The sequence below is a fragment of the Garra rufa genome, chromosome 19 (genome assembly GCF_049309525.1).
Source record: "Garra rufa chromosome 19, GarRuf1.0, whole genome shotgun sequence".
Lineage (NCBI taxonomy): Eukaryota > Metazoa > Chordata > Actinopteri > Cypriniformes > Cyprinidae > Garra > Garra rufa.
This window is the reverse complement of record NC_133379.1, coordinates 21,510,333-21,531,529: the sequence shown is the minus strand read 5'-3', so window position 1 is coordinate 21,531,529 and position 21,197 is coordinate 21,510,333. Positions and strand designations below refer to the sequence as shown.

The 21,197-nt window shown below is 35.8% G+C and overlaps 1 protein-coding gene across 1 annotated transcript in view; it reads left to right on the top strand.

The window, feature by feature from the left end:
* Positions 1-18,548, top strand: part of LOC141292004 (probable ATP-dependent RNA helicase DDX10) — a 41,046-nt gene extending 22,498 nt beyond the window's left edge. The window contains exons 14-18 of the mRNA XM_073823982.1: positions 985-1,104; positions 2,738-2,902; positions 7,036-7,083; positions 10,440-10,573; positions 18,356-18,548. Of these exons, the coding sequence (XP_073680083.1) occupies positions 985-1,104; positions 2,738-2,902; positions 7,036-7,083; positions 10,440-10,573; positions 18,356-18,548 (660 nt within the window). The remainder of the gene's footprint in view (positions 1-984; positions 1,105-2,737; positions 2,903-7,035; positions 7,084-10,439; positions 10,574-18,355) is intronic.
* The last annotated feature ends 2,649 nt before the right edge of the window (positions 18,549-21,197 follow it).

The following is a 21,197-nucleotide window of genomic DNA, read 5'->3' as shown; positions in this document are numbered from 1 at the left end:
GAAAATCTTTATGAAAAATGAAAAATTTATGATAAATCAAGTAAAAATTCTGAGAATAAAGTTAGTATTTTGAGAAAAAAGTTAAACAAGAGAATAAAGTTGTAGCAATACAAGAATAAAGTTGAAATATTTGGAAAAAAAACTAAATTACTAGAATAAAGTCGAAATTCTGAGAATTAAGTCGTAGATTGCTGTATTCACCTCAGTTTAAACAACATGTGAATCAATCATCTTTTCGATTAGCATTTTATACAAAGTTAATTTTAACCTTCAATATTATAGTAATGTAGTACCAACTGACAGTCATGTATATTTTACAGCATTAGTTGAGAGATTATTTTTCCTTAAGAAAAACTGTACCTGATATATATCCAAAAAAAATCTGAATCGAATTGCAAGCTTGTGAATCAGAATAGAATTGTGAAATTTGTGTCAAAACCCAACCATAATATAAAGATCTAAAGACATTTACATCAATTATTTACACAACACAATAATCAAATGTCTTTGAATTGTCATCTTTTGGTGGCTTTTCTCTGTGATTGTGGATATATTGATTAGTGAACACCTTGTAAATGATTTGATTTTGATTTTTATAATCAATCAAGTCGACAGTCTTTGTTAAAATGCGATGTGCAAGAGCTAAAGGCTGCTATGGTCTAACTGACACATGACCGTTGAAGTGCAGATGAGCAAGTACCTTTTTTCGAGTTTGCAGAGGGTTAAGTGGAAAGTGGTTTTCCTCAAGATCTGAACCTTTTCACATCTCATCAGCAATTGACTTTAATGACTGCAAAGGAGAAAGTAATATTGTGGAGTGGTGTTGGGCGTCTCAGTGTCCTGGTTGAATGACAGGATCGAATTAACTTAAGTTTCTGGAGCTCATTTATGAACTCTCTTTTTTAATCTTGGCCCCAGGGAGGTAAAAATGACAGCTTTTATAATTACATCTGCTTATGTAGAATACATTTTCTCTTTTCTTAGGGTGCAGAAGATAAGGCTAAGAATAAGAAACAAAAGGAATCGAAATTCAAAGGTGCAAAGAAAATACAGAAGAAGAACTTCAAAGTCAACTCTAAGAAGATCTTCACTGAGGATGGAGAGGTTTGTATAATCAGAAACACATTACTGAGAGTCATAAAAAGCTGTGTATAGTCGTGTCCGAAAGTTTTGAGAATTACATAAATATTGGAAATTGGAAAAGTTGCTTCTTAAGTTTTTATAATAGCAATTTGCATATACTCCAGAATGTTATTAAGAGTGATCAGATGAATTGCATAGTCCTTCTTTGCCATGAAAATTAACTTAATCCCGAAAAAACTTTCCACTGCATTTCATTGCTGTCATTAAAGGACCTGCTGAGATCATTTCAGTAATCGTCTTGTTAACTCAGGTGAGAATGTTGATGAGCACAAGGCTGGAGATCATTATGTCAGGCTGATTGGGTTAGAATGGCAGACTTGACGTGTTAAAAGGAGGGTGATGCTTGAAATCATTGTTCTTCCATTGTTAACCATGGTGACCTGCAAAGAAACGTGTACAGCCATCATTGCGTTGCATAAAAATGGCTTCACAGGCAAGGATTTTGTGGCTACTAAGATTGCACCTAAATCAACAATTTATAGGATCATCAAGAACTTCAAGGAAAGAGGTTCAATTCTTGTTAAGAAGGCTTCAGGGCATCCAAGAAAGTCCAGCAAGCGGCAGGATTGTCTCCTAAAGAGGATTCAGCTGCGGGATCGGAGAGCCACCAGTGCAGAGCTTGCTCAGGAATGGCAGCAGGCAGGTGTGAGCGCATCTGCACGCACAGTGAGGCCAAGACTTTTGGAAGATGGACTGGTGTCAAGAAGGGCAGCAAAGAAGCCACTTCTCTCCAAAAAAAAAACATCAGGGACAGATTGATCTTCTGCAAAAAGTATTGTGAATGGACTGCTGAGGACTGGGGCAAAGTCATATTCTCCGATGAAGCCTCTTTCAGATTGTTTGGGGCATCTGGAAAAAGGCTTGTCCGGAGAAGAAAAGGTGAGCGCTACCATCAGTCCTGTGTCATGCCAACAGTAAAGCATCCTGAGACCATTCATGTGTGGGGTTGCTTCTCATCCAAGGGAGTGGGCTCACTCACAATTTTGCCCCAAAACACAGCCATGAATAAAGAATGGTACCAAAACACCCTCCAACAGCAACTTCTTCCAACAATCCAACAACAGTTTGGTGAAGAACAATGCATTTTCCAGCATGATGGAGCACCGTGCCATAAGGCAAAAGTGATAACTAAGTGGCTCGGGGACCAAAACGTTACAATTTTGGGTCCGTGGCCTGGAAACTCCCCAGATCTTAATCCCATTGAGAACTTGTGGTCAATCCTCAAGAGGCGGGTGGACAAACAAAAACCCACTAATTCTGACAAACTCCAAGAAGTGATTATGAAAGAATGGGTTGCTATCAGTCAGGATTTGGCCCAGAAGTTGTTTGAGAGCATGCCCAGTCGAATTGCAGAGGTCCTGAAAAAGAAGGGCCAACACTGCAAATACTGACTCTTTGCATAAATGTCATGTAATTGTCGATAAAAGGCTTTGAAACGTATGAAGTGCTTGTAATTATATTTCAGTACATCACAGAAACAACTGAAACAAAGATCTAAAAGCAGTTTAGCAGCAAACTTTGTGAAAACTAATATTTGTGTCATTCTCAAAACTTTTGGCCACGACTGTACATTAACTGTGATGTATGTGTGCAGGTGGTGCAGCAGTGGCCTCCCTTGCAAAGGACCATGGTAGCAGATGAAGAGGAGGACGGGGAGATGTCTGGCATTAACATGGAAGCTGCCAAAGTGCGACTCCGCAAGGAAGACCAGGAGTTCGACAAGATAGAGTACCGTCGTAAAGTCAAGGAGAAACACAGGGTGAGAGCAACCGTTCAATCATATTTTCCATCCTCCTGGTTCATGCCAAGTCCATGTGAATCAAAAGTCTTTTTTAAATCACTTTATTTATTGTGTTCAGCTCCAGGTGTTCAGATTAAAGTAATATTGAAGGAGCTGAGGGCAACGGGCAATCGAGAAGACACTCTGGCCCTGTGGCTGGTGCTCTCGCAGGTTCGGGCAAATCGAAATAACTGAGATGCCTGTGCAGGCAGCGTGGCTTGAAGCTCCAGGCATCAGTGCTTAGATTGGGCCTCTGACTTATTACTCTAGTTCTGAGTATTGGACAAGCTTTTAAAGGATTGCTCTCCGGCAAAATCGCACCATTTGCGTCGTTCCAGTGCAGTGTTTTCTCCTTGCGAGTCAAGTATGCTGAAGTGCATCCCTAGTTTATGTCTGATGCAGTTTTCAGTTGTTGTTTTTTTAAATCGATCGCTGGGAGAGTGTAGCTCAATGAGAAAGCACAGAAGTAATGGGATCTATTTCTATAACTGGACACAGAGCCGATGAGCACCATGTTCTTTTTTTATGTCCTGTTTTGTTGGCCCTTCTTCACTCCAGTTAAACTTAAGTTAGTTTTAGAACATTTTTGCTGTTTCCACTTTTTTTTTGTAATAGTAGTGAACAGAGGGCAGGAATTCACTTTGTACATGTGAAAAACATGGCTTAATATGACTTCTAACCAACATGTCAAACAGAAAAAATATACACTACCAGTCAAAAAGATTTTTAATGTTTTTAAAGAAGTCTCTTCTGCTCACCAAGCCTGCATTTATTTGATCAAAATACAGCAAAAACAGTAATATTGTGAAATTACTATTTAAAATAACCATTTTCTATTTGAATATGTTGAAATGTAATTTATTCCTGTGATCAAAGCCACATTTTCAGCATCATTACTCCAGTCTTCAGTGTCACATGATCATTCAGAAATCATTCCAATATGCTGATTTGCTGTTCAAGAAACATTTGTTATTATTATTATTATTATCAATATTTAAGACATTTTTTCAGGATTCTTTGATAAATAGAAAGATCCAAAGATCAGCATGTATCTAAAATAAAAAGTTTTTTTTTAACAATATACACCATACCATTCAAAGGGGTTATAGAAATTAATACTTTCATTTAGCAAGGATGCTTTAAATTGATCAGAAGTGATGATAAAGATATTTATAATGTTACAAAAGAATTTCTATTTGAGATAAATGCTGTTCTTCTGAACTTTCTATTCATCAAAGAAACCTGAAAAATTGAATAACCTAGAAATGCATAAAATTCTGGAATTAAAATATTTTAGAAACTTAAAAGGTTAGTTCGTGCACCCAAAAATGAACATTCTGTCTTTAATTACTCACCCTCGTGTCGTTCCAAACCCGTAAGACTTTCACCTTCAGAACACAAATTAAGATTTTTGATGAAATCCAAGAGCTTTCTGACCCTGCATAGACAGCAATGCAACTAAAATGTTTTATGCCCCAGAAAGGTAGTAAGGACATTGTTAAAACAGTGGTTCAACTGTAATTTTATGAAGCTACGAGAATACTTTTTGTACGCAAATAAACAAAAATAACAGTACCCTTGTGAACACACGTTGAAGACTGGCATGGAAGAGAGGAAATGGTTGAATAAAGTTGTTATTTTTATTTTCTTTGCACAGCATATAACATTACAGTTAAAACACTGATGTCAATTTTGTCAATGTCTTTACTACCTTTCTGGGCCTTGAATGTGTCAGTTGCGTTGCTGTCTATGCAGAGTCAGAAAGCTCTCGGATTTAATCAAAAATATCTTAATTTCTGTTTAGAAGATAAAGGAAAGTCTTCAGGTTTAGAACGACATGAGGGTGAGTAATGTAATGACAGAATACAATTTTTGAGTAAACTATCCCTTTAATTCTCAAATTCAATCTGAATATTTGGCCTTGGTTTTAACTATTTTTTCGCAAACCGAAAGTTTGTTGTCCATGATAACCCAGGATAATACATTGTATATCTTTCACTTCTCAGCCAAGCAAAAACTAAAATAAAATAAAACCTGCTGGTACCAGTTTCTCCTGCCAATTTCTCCTGCCAGTGCTGTCAAGTGCTGACATGCAGACTGGCATACAGTAAATGCTATTTTTTCCATTTTTCTCCTGAAAGACTCAAGGCAGAAGACATTGTCTTGCGTCTGTGAATGTTCCTGTGAAACGCCTAACCATCCTAATACATTCTGATTTTGTATTTCGTGCTGTCAGAGATTTTGAGAGGCAGCTACCCAGTAATCCATCAGATACGTGCACATGCTCATTAATCAGACATGCTGGGCTCTCTGGTGCCTTTGTGTTTCATATTCTTAAACAACGTTTCAGACATCATGCATAGGGGGATTTCTGTTCCTTTAAATGGCTGATGGGTTTTGCTGCATATGTGACGTGTGCCAAGTCAGCAACTCTGTGTGATCAAGACATGTCAGTGAAGTTTAACTTGAAGAGTAGGCTTAGTCCTTAGACCTCCTAAGCTATAATATCAAACTTCTGCATTTTTTAATGAGAAGGTAGTTTCATACAGTACCACAGTGTTCTTGTGAGGATGTGGGAGGATAATAACCTATTTATAGAGTTTTTAGATGGAAGAATGTTCTTGGCTTTTTCAAATATGCTCTGGTTAAACTCAATTAAATTTAATTATAACTTTTTTATTTATTAAAGAAATGAAAAAGCTGTTGTACACTGTCGTTCAAAAGTAGGATCAGAAAGATTTTTAATGTTTTTTTTAAGTAGTTCCGTTTATTTGATCATAAATGCAGAAATAAGTAATATGAAATATTGTTGCAAATTGAAACAAACCGTTTTCTATTATAAATCACTTATTAACTTATTTTTTAGGATCCTTTGAATTAAAAGTTAAAAAGAAATACATTTATTCAAAATAGAAATCTTTTTAGGCAATGTAAGTCTTTACTATCACTTTTTAAAAAATCAATTTAACACATGCTTGCTAAATGTAAGTATTTCTTTCAAACAAAAAAGAAAGAAAAAAATTACTGACCCCAAACTGTTCTTTTTAATGTTTTATTCATCAAGGATCCTGAAAAAAGTATCACAGGTTCCAAAAAAATGGCGTTTTCAACATTGTTTAAAAAAATGAGCATATCAGCATGATTTCTGCAGGATCATGTGACACTGAAAACTGGAGTAATGATGCAAAAAATTTTGCTTTTCATCACAGGAATAAATTCTGTCTTAAAGCATATTAAAATAAAAACTACTATTTTAAATTGCAGTAATATTTCACAACATTACAGTATTTTTCTATATTTTTAGTCAAACAAATGCAGAAAAATATTCTTTAAAAAACATTAAAAATCTTACTGATCCAAATCTTGGATCAAAAAATTTTGAACGGCAGTTTTAGTTACCTAAAAGTAAAAGCAAAAAAAGTCACTTGAAACTAAAATAACACATGAAATATTTCTTAATAAATTACCAATTTTTAATTCTATAAGAGCATCCAGTGACATTGAAAATTGTAATATCTGCTCAAAGTATTTTGCTAAAAGAGGACTCCATCTAAGATCTCCATCTTTAAAAACTGTTAGTTTAAATGTTTTATGCAACACAGGAAGACTCATTTAATGGCAGCCCACCACTGTCGCTGACTTTGATTTTGTGGCACTGATATTTATGCAATGACGTATCCAAGTGAACCGATGGATGCGTTTCCACATTTAGCATCATTTGACATTTCGAAAGTAATGAAAAGCCAATGAAATGCACTTGACATTGGTTTTATTACACTCTCAGCGCTCTGATTTCCATTCAACCCTCAACCCCTTAATATTTCCCTCTCCCAGACATCTGTGAGTCACTAGTGATGTGTATAGTTGCGTCTGGCAGTCCAGTCACCCCTTCATATAGAAAAGTGACACAAGACAAACATAAAGTCCTATTCATTCTCTCTCCAAAAGAAATGCAGAACACTGAAGTTAAATTGTGCTTTCTTTTCCCCTAGACTGTATAATCATTTCAACCCTGGCTGTTTGACATGTTTATGAGATTGTGCCATGAGCAAACCTGTGTACCTGAGAACCTATTTATTAAGTCATTGCTTTTTTTCTTTTGTTTTCAACAGGAGAAAAGACTGAAGGATAAGGCAGCTCGAAATAAACATCGTCAAGAGGTACGTCAGCCTTAGCTCAAACTAATGAGAGCTGGTAATGTATGTGAATTAAAGCAACAGTACATTTAAAGAAATTTCAATGAGTTGAATGGTCCATAAAATGGTTTATGATTTGAAATGAGGAACTCTTGTCAGGAAGTCAGAGGGGAGAGATGCCCCTCAGTCTTTGGCCTTTCCCTCCCGCAGACATCGCATAATTCACAGGATGGCAGCTGTCATGTGTCCCGTCTCTCTCTGCCTGTCCTCGCTGGGGGATTGAGCTCTGCGCATCCATATGGAAATGCAGCTGCTGCTCTCCTCTCGTTTGTCATCTGATCAATGCAGCAGCCTGTCCGAGAACGCGTGACTATTCATCACCACGCTAACAATGAATCTCAGCGCTCTTTTAGCGTTCACTCATTCCTTCAACTTAACAGCCCAACTGGTGGTTGATCTGTCCATCGTTACACATGGTCCAGATTAATTTAGAGAGCTATTGAATCGTCCTTTTGACAGCATGTGTTGTAACAGATAGCAGTGCTGCTTAATTTCCTGTCAGTTTCGCTTCTTTTGGGGCTCCTCTCAAGACATTTGAGAAAATAGATTGTCATTAATTGCTCACCCTCATGTTGTTATTTCTAGTTTGAAGTTCTCACTGTACTCCAGAGTCTTTCATACTGACCGGCGTTTATGGCTGTTCTCGTTTTCTGGCGTTATTCAGCACACATAGACGCATCTGTTCAAAGCGCAGGTCTGTCAGCAGAATTCAAATGGGTCTTACAAAGCATGATTAGATTACAGCACAGGCAGAAGCACCGCTGAATACAGAGTACCCCGTACCTGAACAGACCCCATATCAGGTCCAAGCACAGATATACACGCCCCCCTAATCAAATCTTTGATGGAAAAAAGCTGTTTTACACTGTAGATTATTCAGACCAAGTACCACCCATTTAGACATGAAGACTTAGATGATTTTCATTTTGTCACCTTATCTGAAATACAGTTGAGGTCAAAATTTTACATATATTTTGCATACACCAAACATAAGGGATCATACAAAATGCATGTTATTTATTATTTAGTACTGACTTGAAAAAGATATTTCACATAAATGATGTTAAAAGACATATAGTCCACAAGAGAAAATAGTTGAATTTATGTTCAAAAGTTTTCATACACTTGTTTCTTAATACTGTGTTGCTACCTGAATGATCTACAGCTGTTTTCTTTTTTTTTTTTCTTTTTTTTTTGTTTAGTGATAGTTGTAGTGATGAGTCTCTTGTTTGTCCTGAACAGTTGCTGTTGTTCAAAAAAATTCCACAAATTCTTAGATTTTTTTTTTTCAGCCATTTGTGTATTTGAAGCCTTTCCAACAATGACTGTGTTTTTGATACCCATCTTTTTACACTGAGGACAACTGAGGGACTCATATGCAACTATTACAGAAGGTTCAAATGCTCACTGATGCTCCAGAAGGAAAAACAAAGCATTAAGAGGCAGGGGTGAAAACTTTTGATCAGAATGAAGATGTGTAAATATCATTTTTGTTTTATTTAGTACTGCCCTTCAGAAGCTACAAAAGATACTTGGATGTCTCAGAGAAGACAAAATAAGTTACATTTGCCCTGCTCTGCAAATTCAAAAAGTTTTCACCCCCAGCTCTTAATGTATCAGTGAGCATTTGGAACTTCTGTAATAGTTGCATCAGTTGTCCCTCAGTTGTCCTCAGTGTGAAAAGACGGATCAGTCATTGTTGGAAAGGGTTCAGATACACACAAAATGCTAATAAACCAAAGAATTTGTGGGACCTGAAGGCTTTTTCTGAAGAACAGTAGACAGTTTAACTGTTCAGGACAAGCAAGGGACTTATGAACAACTATCACTAAATAAACAAACAGACAAAAACACAGCTGTGTATCATTCTGGAAATAACACAGTATTAAGAATCAAGTGTAAACTTTTGAATGGGGATAGACTCATTTTTATAATTTCAACTATTATTTTCTCTTGTGGATTATATGTAAACATCTCTAATGAGGACTATCTTATTTAGGTCAGTACTAAATAAAAAATAACATGCATTTTGTATGATCCCTCTTATTTTGGTCCAATAGTTACAATTTTGCTGATTCTGCAAGGTGAGATCTGTTTAGATGTGCTTAGTACTGTAGATCTGTGAATTTACAAAGTGTAAATGTAGATGTATGGTGTTCTGTGTAAGAAACAAGGTCGAAAACTGCTTGGCCGCAGGCATTTGTTTTTTTTTTTCCTGTCTTAAACCAAAGAGAAAAAGGTCAGAACACAGGTCAGGCTGCACACCATAGACCAGACCCGGATTAAGAAGCTTGCCTGAGGGCACAGCAAGTCAGTCTGAAGGTGGCGCAGACCAGTGGGAAAATAAAGCTGGTTGTGACCAGCCCAAGGTCTGAGTTGTTAGGTTTTTGAAACTTTTAATGAACAAAGACAGGGCTGAAATCGATTCTTCACCACTATCGCTGGAGGAAACGGACACTCTTTGGTTGTAAATGATCAAAGAGCTGACATATTTAGAGAGATGGTGTCCATTGAGCAGGATGTGAAGGAACTCTAATGGCCACAAGTATGTTTATAATACCTAGCGAGATTGATCCATTAACATTCTTAATGTCAGTTTCTCAGCTTGTGCACCTGAGAAATTTGTATCTTTAGGGGTTCAACAGTTCATCACAGGGGCAGTACCCTTAAAAGGACATCTTTGCACCTTATGTGTCTCAAAAAGGTTCATAGTAGTGCCTTAAAAGAATAGTTCACCCAAAAATTTAAATTCTGTCATTAATTACTCACCCTCATGTCGTTCCAAACCCATAGCTTAGTTCATCTTCAAGACACAAATTAAGATATTTTTGATGAAGTCTGAGAGCTTTTTGATCCTGCATAGACAGCAACGAATCTGACATGGGACATCTTCGAAGAAGACTGATACAGAAAAAAAGAAATTGTTGAATAAATTCATTATTTTTGTCTTTTTTTTTTCTTTGTGAACAAAAAGTATTCTTGTAGCTTCGTAAAATTATGGTTGAACCACTGATATCGCTATTTTAACAGTATCCTTACTACCTTTCTGGGCCTTGAATGTAGTACTGGCGTTGCTGTCTATGCAGGGTCAAAAAGCTCTCGGATTTCATCAAAAATATCTTAAATTGTGTTCTGAAGAAGATTCTTACAGGTTTGGAACAACATTAGGGTGAGTATTTAATGACAGAATTTCAGAACTAACCCTTTAATTGCAAAAGCTGCCGCCATATAAGATATAATATAGTTAATAGAGAATAGATCAGATAATCAGTATTACTGATGCACAGTATGTAATTTAATGTCTTCCCTCTGTCGCACAGGAGAAAAATGATGATGATGATGAAGATGATGATGGGGAGGCGTATCTGTCAGGTGCGGATGAAGAATTTGACCCCAGCACACTTCCTGACCCAGACAAAATCCGCAACTCTGAATCCTCTGAAGAGGAAGAAGGGTAAGAGTAAAACTTTTGTGAACAGCATGAATGACTTTCACCACTTTCCAAGGTCATACAGCAATTTCGTCTCTCAAACCTCTGATTCATCTCAATAAAGACTGATTGAGTTTTTCACAAAAAGCTAGGAGCGTTAAAAATGCACAAGACGTGGCCCAAAGGATATTGATCGTCTAAAATACAAAGTTTCTAATTACGCAGAGCACAATTGAATGCCTATATTTGAGCGTTGGACCAAATATCATATTTTTCCCTTATCATTACATTGCGGAGGTATGCAGGGCTTTGTGTTAGTGGAAAACCATTACGCTAGTAAATCAAGCCAATCAGTTTGACACCATATCACGAGGCCGTAATTATTCCGAAATGAGGAATTGATTCTTCTGATACTTAATTACTGCCTCGGCTTTCTCAGCTCTCTCTGCTTGTATTGAGTTTGTAGTGTTCGATTAGGCTCAGGCATGCTGATCCGGTGTTCTTTTTGTACTGAGGTCTGCTGCAGAATTGCCTCTTGGAGGAGGTATCCCTCTACAGGGGAAAATGATTCATGATGATTCATTTTCCCCATGGCAGCATTAACCACAGATCCTTTAGTTGGCTGTAGATAATCTATAAAATGCATAATTACATCCAGATTTAAAGTAAGAGGCAGGACCATACGTTATCCGTTTTTGTTTTTTTTCTCACTCTCGTTTTTCATCTTTCATTCAATCCTCTCTTGTAAAACCCTGATCACGTCCTCGGTTCTCATTCGCCATCGTCTTTCCATCTGTCGGCCCGTACCTTTATGTCTCTGTTTTTCTGTCATTCATTCATGTACGTGCATTAAGAACGCTCACTGACACACACAAACACTTTGGGTGTAGCAGTGCAGGTGAGACGGCATAGACAGCAGCAGTGGCTCTGATTAATGACTTGGTGCGGTGTGTTTACTGCATGGCTACACTTACTGAATGCAGGAGAGGCTCCTGCGTTGTAAATCTGATAAATCTCTCTTTCTTCCTCTTCCTTTGGCTCGCTCGCCCATTTTCTTTTCCGTCATATCGAAGGCTGGTGTTTGGGACGGGAGCCAGAGGCGTCACTAACCCTGAGCTCTTTCCTGTTGCGGTACCTGTCTTCCTGCTTTGCTGTCTTGACAGATACCCCCCTCCCATAAATCTAATGGGATCTTATTGGCCCTGCCTCACCTCTGCCCCTGCCAGCGCTTTGTGTCCAGAATAGCAAGATGCTGGGCAAATCTTTGGAAATATTCCTTAAAGGGAGAGTGCAGTTGCAATGAATGCTGAGTTACTGTAAAACGATTGAGTGGTCCATTTGTAAAGGTTCATGAGGTATCAATTTAGGTATCTGTCAATCCTGAATTATTCATTTACGACTCTCTTTGTAACTATTCTTTCTCAAGTTTAGTTAACTGGCTCATTGATTGACTTGCAGGAGTTAACAAATTACATTAGGGAATCCAACAATTGAAATAAACTGTTTTTGCGGTATATATTAGTGCGATTATTAAATCTTAAAAGCTGTGATTTAAATAAATATTTGCTGCATGTTTTAGAGTAAAGAGCGGCACTGTGTTTAAACTCAAACAGCTTGTGATCTGCACCGTTTTTAGGTAGCTTCAAATAAAATGGTTTTTGTCAACAAAAAATTTTAAGGACTCTGCACTAAGAAAATAATAGCTTGATGGTTTGTTGTTGAAAATAAAGAAATTAAGACGGCCATAAAAATTAGTATTTTTATGTTACGATTAAACTGTAAAATTATGACTATTTTTTAAAAATATGTCATTGTTATAAATATAAATATTATAATTTTACTAACATGAATGAACAATGAACAATACATGTATTACACTATTCATCTTTGTTAATGTTAGTTAATAAAAATACAGTCGTTTTGTTCATGTTAGTTCACAGTGCATTAACTAATGTTAACAAACACAACTTTTTTTAATAATGCATTAGTAAATGCTGAAATTAAAATTTAACTAAGATTATTAAATGTTGTAGAAGTATTGTTCCTTCTTAGGTAATGTTAACTAATGTAGTTAACTATGTTAACTAATGAACCTTATTGTAAAGTGTTGCGGAAATGTAAATGTTAATAATTCTTGTTTTAATATTTTTATGCAGCCTATTGGCTAATTTTTATAACACTGCCCAAAAAATGTAAAATGCTTTATATAATAATTAAAATGTTTATGGCTTATACTGCTAACATTGTGTTTTCCATGTAAATAGCCTTAATACTAACATACCTTTAAAAAATTTAAATTAATTAACAAACAAACTATTAGTAGTAGTCATAGTCATATTGATATATAATCACAAAATTGTGCTGCCCTTCAACTAAGCACAGCAAGCCTGGAGATTTAAACACACACACACACACACACATTTTAAAGTGCCTCTATTTTGACATTTTTAAAGTTTCTAATATTGTTTTGTGAGTACAATAGAGTGTTATCAGGACGTGTCATTAATGGGCCATATTGGCAACACTGATTGTAAACTGAGACTTGCATATTTTGCTGATTATTGCTGTTGAAAATGGTCGATTATTGTCATGTTTTGGGCTGTACTAATTGGTCAGTCTGGAAAAACATTTGGAGTACTATAGATTGCCAAAAGTTATAACAAATTAAGCATAAGAGTGCAAAGTATCTGAGGAACAAAAGACTTATGTAATTGACCAAACTGAACCACGATTTCCAGGGCATTAATCTTAACAACGTTTCTGTTTGTTCTTATCATTTCCAGTCTGGTAGGTAAAATATTAGGCTAATGTCTTAATTAATACTGCTCGCACATATCTTTACCACCTATTAACTTTAGTTTGTCGAAATATTGTGCCCTTTCCTGCTTACTAAATCCTTCTCTGTATGATTTAGCATATTTCACATATATGATTTAGACAGTATAAATGAGCAGAACCAATGTATTCAGTAGTACATTAACCATGCAGTTCATGCTGTTGTTTACATCCGAGTATCACCAATATGGCCGCACATCCAGGTAACTGACCATATTGTGACGTAAGTGCAAACCCTCTATAGGTTTACAGCATGCAAGGTCTTTTTTGATTTAGATGGGGATTTCAGAGCGGGTTTGTGAGTCATTTAGTTTAGATCGGAATTTTGCCTATCAATTTATTAGCGTATTTATCTTTTATATTTGCTTAATTTAAAAGATAAGATATTGTTTGATAAGTGAGATCACTGATTGAAGTCCTTGAAAATCAAAAAAGTAGTACTTGAGAAGTCCTTAAAAGTCTTCTGTATGAACCCTGATAAACTGTGTTCCTAAAGTACTCACCCTTATGTCATTCTGTACCTGTATGACTACATATTTGGTAAAAGTTTTAATACCCATTGACTTCTATTGTAGACTGTGACATGAGTATATGATGACCGAATTTAGATTTTTGCTGAGTTTACACTTTAATTTTGATATTTTTACCAGCAGTGCTTTATTTAGCTACTCCTTTTTGCACATTCCTAATCCTGAGTTATTGAGCTGGTCGAATATAGCCAGCGATTTGAAACTCAAAATAACCAGAAGCCCTTAACACCTTAATGATGTGTGCAACACTGACAACCCTGACTGCTATAGTGCAGAGGATGGATTTTCCCACCTTCAGGTGGTCTCTGGACAGAACTTTAATGACATTAGTTGTCCTGGATGAGTACACCATTCATGTCTTAACTCGTTTAATTAAGTTAAGGCCATTTTAGACCTTCTATCTTAATTAGATCCTGTGCTGATCTGTCATCCTTTCTGCTTTCTTGATGGTTTTATTATGTAAAAGAGCTGTGCAGCAACCACTTTAGATTTAGACTTTAGATCCCTAATAAATAACTTCTGTCTACATATCTCATGACATATAAAACCTTATCTGTTGCAAAGAAGGCACAGAAAGCTCTCATCAAAACATGCTTTAAACAGTCTAGCACTTGAGATTTCTAGCACTCACAGTGTGTGCCAGAAAACCTGTAACTTTTCATAATTAAACAGCTTAAAATAAGTCCAAGACTCCGAAAATGGTGGAAGTCCAATAACTTTCCTTCCTTCAACAACTGAACTTTTGTTCTTGTTATAAATGTGACTCTTATAGACCAGAGGACAGCTTTTCACACCTCAGAGTCTCTTGACAGGACCTTAATAGTATTAGTTGCCCTGGATGTGCATGAATGCACCATTCCAGCCTCATTTAATTAAGTAAGGAATCGTCTGCATTGGCTATCAAGGTCACCCGCATGGGCCGGTACATTAAAAATCCCATTCACCTCAACTGGTGATAGGAATTGTCAATGCCTCCTAGATGTATCTCACATGATTGCTTTCGCAAGTGCTTTGGTGCATCAGTGGTCCTGTGGGAAATGATCAATGCCTTGTTTTGCAAATGCACGTTCTCCAAAGAAGTTTCAGACAGCTCAAGGAAAGTCCTTCCTAGCTCAGCGCATATCCTTGCTTCGTGATCTCAGATTGACAGCTGAAAGCTGCTGTTGTGTTTAGAGATGAAATAAAAGTAGCACATCACAGGATCTCTTGTGTTTACAAGTAGGGGATGGGATAGGATAGGCTGTGCCACTTTTTCTGAAGTTGTCCTCTAGGCAAAGGGAAATTAGATTCAGGTTCAACAAATATACCTAATTATGTTTCAAGGTGTCTTATAAAGTTTTCTTCTCAAAAACCAGCATTTTTAAAGCAAGATGTTTTTTCAAGAATGATGAACATAATATAAAAAAACATTTCAATATTGCAGAATCCCATTTCACATTTTTATTTAAATTTTCTTAAAGATATCCATGATACATCCTAGCAAGCTTTAATATTCAAAATATTAAAGTAGCTTATTTATAAAAACAAAAATATATAAGTGACCCTAGACCACAAAACCAGTCATAAAGGGGTTTTTATTGATATAAATTAATAATCTGAAATAATAAACTGAACGTTGAATAAATTACATTTCCATTTATGTATGGTTTGTTAGGATAGGACAATATTTGGCCAAGATACAACTATTTGAAAATCTGGAATCTGAAGGTGCAAAAAAGTCTGAATATTGAGAAAATCGTAAATTTACATGGAACATGATCTTTACTTAATAACCTGATGATTTTTGGCATAAAAGCCAAAGGCATGCAATGTATTCTTGGCTATTGCTACAAATTTACCTGTACTACTTAAGACTGGTTTTGTGGTCAAGGATCACATATATTGAAGTGAGTTATTTTCACCTTTTAAAGTAATTTGCTTATACTATATAATTTAAAAGTTTGAGGTCAGTATTTTTTAAGTAAATTAATACTTTTATTTAGAAAGAATAAATTAAATTGTTAAAAGTGATCATCAAAACATGTATTATGTTACAAGATTTCAATCTCAAATAATGCTGTTCTTTTCAACTTTGTTTGTCAAAGAGTCCTAAAAAATGTAACAATTTTCCACAAAAATATTAATCAGTTCAACTGGTTTTAACATTGGGGGGAAAAATCAACGTTAACATTAATATATATTTTTTATTTTTCTCAGCTTATTACAATAATTTCTGAAGAATCATGTGACACTAAAGTCCGGAGTAATGATGCAGAAAATTAAAGGGATAGTTCACCCAAAAATGAAAATTTGATGTTTATCTGCTTACCCCCAGGGCATCCAAGGTGTAGGTGACTTTGTTTCCTCAGCAGAACACAAACGAAGATTTTTAACAAAAACCAGTGCAGTCTGCCAGCCAAATAATAGAGGTGGATGGGCACCAAACCTTTAAAAGTAAACAAAAACATGCACAGACAAATCCAAATTACACCCTGTGGCTCGTGACGATACATTGATGTCCTAAGACATGAAACGACCGTTTTTTGTGAGAAACTGAACAGTATTTATATCTTTTTTTACCTTTGATACACAGCCATGTCCATCTGTCCTGAGTACGAGCTCATCATCCGGCTCGTGACATGTGTATGCATAACCCCTCACACCCGGGTCCTACCACAACCGCTCCGAGCAGGTCTCGAACCCGGGTCTCCGGCACGGGAGGCGGACGCACTAACAAGGAGGCTAAAGGCTGCAACCTCTAGCGTCAGTCGCTAGTGCGTCTCTGGCCTCCATTACATATGCGCTCTGGCGTAGTATACGCAAACGCCGTAAGGGGAAATCGGTTAAAAGCCCTGGATGAGTTTGCGCAAGCAAATGTAATCTTTTAGCTTTAAATCGGTTTGAACAATCAGGATAAACGCAAGTAATTACCATTTTGAATAGCCGCTATATCCACAGTCTGTGTGCACTGTAAACAATGAGTGTCGTATACACGCGACAGATAGCTTCTGGCGTTTACGTATACTACGCCAGAGCGCGTTCACCTGTAACGAGCCGAAAGCTAAACTCGTGCTCAGGAGAGATGGACGTGGCTGTGTATCAAAGGTAAAAAATGATATAAATACTGTTCAGTTTCTCACAAAAAATGATCGTTTCCTGTCTTAGGACATCAGTGTATCATCACAAGCTGCAGGGCGTAATTTGTATTTGTCTGTGTATGTTTTTCTTTCCTCTAAAGATTTGGTAACCATTGACTGCCATTATTTGACTGACAGACTGCACCGGTTTTTGTTAAAAATCTTTGTTTGTGTTCTGCTGAGGAAACAAAGTCACCTACATCTTTGATGCCCTGGGGGCAAGCAAATAAACATCAAATTATCATTTTTGGGTGAACTATCCCTTTAAATAAAATAAAAATAAATTCACATTTCCAATCACATAAGTAAATTGCATTTTTAAATATATTTAAGTAGAAATTTAATTTAAATTGTAATAATATTTCACAATATTACTGTTTGTTCTATATTCATGACCAAATAAGCATTAGAGACTACTTTAAACATTTAAATATAAAAATATATATATTTATTATTACTGATAATATTGTAAAATATACATTGAAATAGATTTTAATTCTGTGATGCAAAGCAGAACTTTCAGCATCAGTACTTCAGTCTTTAGGGTCACATGATCCTTCAGATATCATTCTAATATGCTGATTTATTATCAATGTTGGAAACAAAATTTAAGTGAAATTTCCTTTCCTAAATTCTTTGAACAAAAAGTTAAAAAGAACAACATTTATTTCAAATAGAAATCTTTTTTTAACATTATAAAACGGTTAGTTCCATTCCTCAATTCTGATTGGTCAGCAGCTGTGTCGTATTCATGATACGGCACTGCTATGACCGCTTCACTCAACGGTTTTGTGAATCATTGAGCCCCCTTAGCAACCACCCTTAGCAACGTAAACACAGCTGTTGCAGTTAGGGACTACTTTTACAGTGGAAGGCAGTTAATGATTTTACTTTATGAAAATGTACAACCTAATATATATAAATTAATATATATTTTTGATTTTAATATTTTTATTGTGTGGTAACCGTTTTATAAAAGCAATAAGGTACTTGAGGCCGTGCTGTATCGTGAATAAATCACGGCTGGAGGGCGTTGTTAGGCACGACGCGAAGCGGTGCTATATTGGTCTCATAGGATTCAATGATCTATGCTAAGCTATGCTAAAAGTGATATCGCCAGAACAGGAGAACGGCTGAATGGATTTCAAAATGGTAAAACTCAATTAACTAACTCGGGGGGAGTTGGAGAATGAGCCTTTCCAAAAAAAAAAATGGAGTGTTCCTTTAACTTTTATATATACTGACACTGACACATCTTGCCCCACTCTTTAGTGTATAGCTAGCCTTTCTTCCCTATAACCCTTGTTCTGTCTTTGTCTTTGCAGCGATTCATCAGACCACGGCGGCAGGAAGAGAAGTTTCAGCAGTGAGGATGATGATAGTGATGATGAAGTACAGCAGACAAAGGTGGGCAGCAAGAAGCCCAGGAAGGAGTCCACAATAACTCCTCTGGACACTGGCCTCTCGCTGGCTGAAGACGAGGAGCTTGTGTTGCGTTTACTGGGCAGTCACAGCTAGTTCCTTTGGAAACAGGTTCCTTCACCTCCAGAGTTTCTTTTTCCTTGTGCTTGTATATCGAGTTTATAAAATGCCCCTTGACTAATAAAAATTTCTCCTGATTGTGATGGCAACTTTAAGATTCATTGCCGCACATGTCTTTATGTGATTTATTGTGTGAGAGAGCAGGTTATAATTTCCTTTCCTGCCTCTTTCCTTCTTTACATCCTCTCCTCCTCAAGACAGGAATTGAATTCTCATGCGGCGTCTTGCCAGACAGCCTCAAATTACCTAAAAACTCCTGTTTTGCAGTGAAGCAAAAAAGCAGCGCAGCTGATGTCAATCCTGATAGAGAACCACTGTGAAGTCCCAGGTGCCATCTATAACCTATTACTGTTAAACTGCTCTCATTATTTCTGGTTTGAATATTGCCTTCCTGTCACATTGAACCGTCACTTAATGTGTGATTTAGTCTCCCTCATTTCTGTGGCGGAAATAAAAATGGAGGGTTCTCGAAGAAAACTTTGGTTCGCTAATATTGCCTCTTATTCAACACAAATCCATCTTTCTGAATTGTCTGGTTGTCTGCACTTAGCTGGCTCATGTCAGGTGGGGGATTGGATTGGGTTTATATATAGACACCGCTTAGCACCAGCATAACTTCGCATTGTGCAACGGTGACCTTATCCAACCCTGTTTTTTTCAGATTCGTTAACAGCCTCTCGAAGTGTTTTCGAGATGTAATAATTCGCCCACTCTCATTTGACTGCTGGTTTTCCATAATGACATGGGTTTCAATGCACATTACAGTATGTTATTAGAGCCACTGTTTAACATACACTGCCGTTCAAAAGTTTAGGATCAGTACGATTTTCAATATTTTTTTAAAGATTCTTGCTAATCAAGGCTGCATTTATTTGATCAAAAATACAGAAAAAACTGTTAAATTGTGAAATTATTGCAATCTAAAATAACAATTTTAATATACTTTAAAATATCATTTATTTCTGTGATCAAAGCTGGATTTTCAGCATCATTACTCCCAGTCTTCATTGTCACATGATCATTCAGAAATCAGTGTTGGAAACCTGTGATGCCCTTTTCAGGATTCTTTGGTAATAAAAAAAATTACAAATATAAATATTTTCTATTAATATAGGTCTTTACTATCACTTTTTATCAATTGAACAGTCTTTTTGAATAAAAGGATTAATTTCTTTGAAAAAAAAATGAAAGAAAAAAGACCCCAAACCCTTGAACCAGTAAAGATTTCTGTTTAAATCTTTTTTTTTTTTCATAAAATAATCCCGAAAAAGTATGTTCCAAAAAAAAAGGAATATTCAGTAGTACAACTGTTTTCAACATTGATAATACATTATCTTAGAATGATTTCTGAAGAATCATGTGACGCTAAAGACTAAGAGTAATGATGTTGGAAATTTTGTTTTTCATCACAGGAATAAATTATATTTTAAAGTCTATTAAAATAGAAAACTGTTATTTTAAATCGTAATAATATTTCACAATATTACAGCTTTGTCCTGTATTTTTGATCAAATAAATGCAGTCTTAATGAGCAGAAGAGACTTCTTTGAAAAAAAAACATTAAAAACCTTACTGATCCCAAACTTTTGAATGGCAGTGTAGTATCCTGGAGCATTCCTTTTATACATTCCTGTTACCCTGAGTTTTTAATAAATATGCTTGGGTAGTAGTTTAAAGACATATTTCTGTAAAAGTGTGTACCAAACTTTTAGAAATATCTGCTGGTCAAGTTTAGAAACTGCGAGATGTAACAGGATAGAACATAACAGGATTGAAATAAAAATCTTTGAATCTTTAAAGGATTAAGGTTTTTGTTTTTTAATGAAATCAAGAGCATAAAAGGTATTCATTTATTTTTTGTAATCAAACATTTAAAATAAGTATATTTAATTAATTTATATAGCCATTTAAAATTATTCATACCCCTTCTTTTTTCACATTTAGTTGTTGCAGTCTATTGTTAAATTGCTTTTTCTCATCAAGCTACACTTCATTCACTAGAATGACAAAGCAAAAATAGATTTCTGATAGGTTAGCAAATTTACCAAACAAAAAATGCATAAGTATACATACCCTTAACTCGGTACATAGCTGAAGCACCTTAGGCAGTGATCAATCGATCAATACTTTTATTTCGGTCCTCATAGACAACCTCATAGATTCAGCCTCTGAATACAATTTGGAAGTAAATTATTATAAACTTTGTATGTTATCTGTGGTGTATATAAATCAACTAAATCTACAAATTTTAAAGCATGTAATTTAATAAACAATTTATTTGTTGGTTCATAATAATCAGCCCTTTTAACAAACCTTATAGCTTTCGTTAGTAACATATATATTGGATTTATATTATTTTTATATGGATGACCCCACACCTCCACACAATAAGTAATGTATGGAACTATGAGCGCGCAATACACTACAAAATAGATAACGTTTTTTCAATCAAAATATGTTTATATATGATTTGGACATTTTTGTTTTTACATGATTGATATGTTGTTTCCAACATAATTTATGATCAGTTATAACACCCAAAAATTTCTATTTCCTCATTTTTAATTCTTAATTTAACTTTATCGTTACTTTGTTGATTAGTAAACATTATAAACTTCGTTTTAC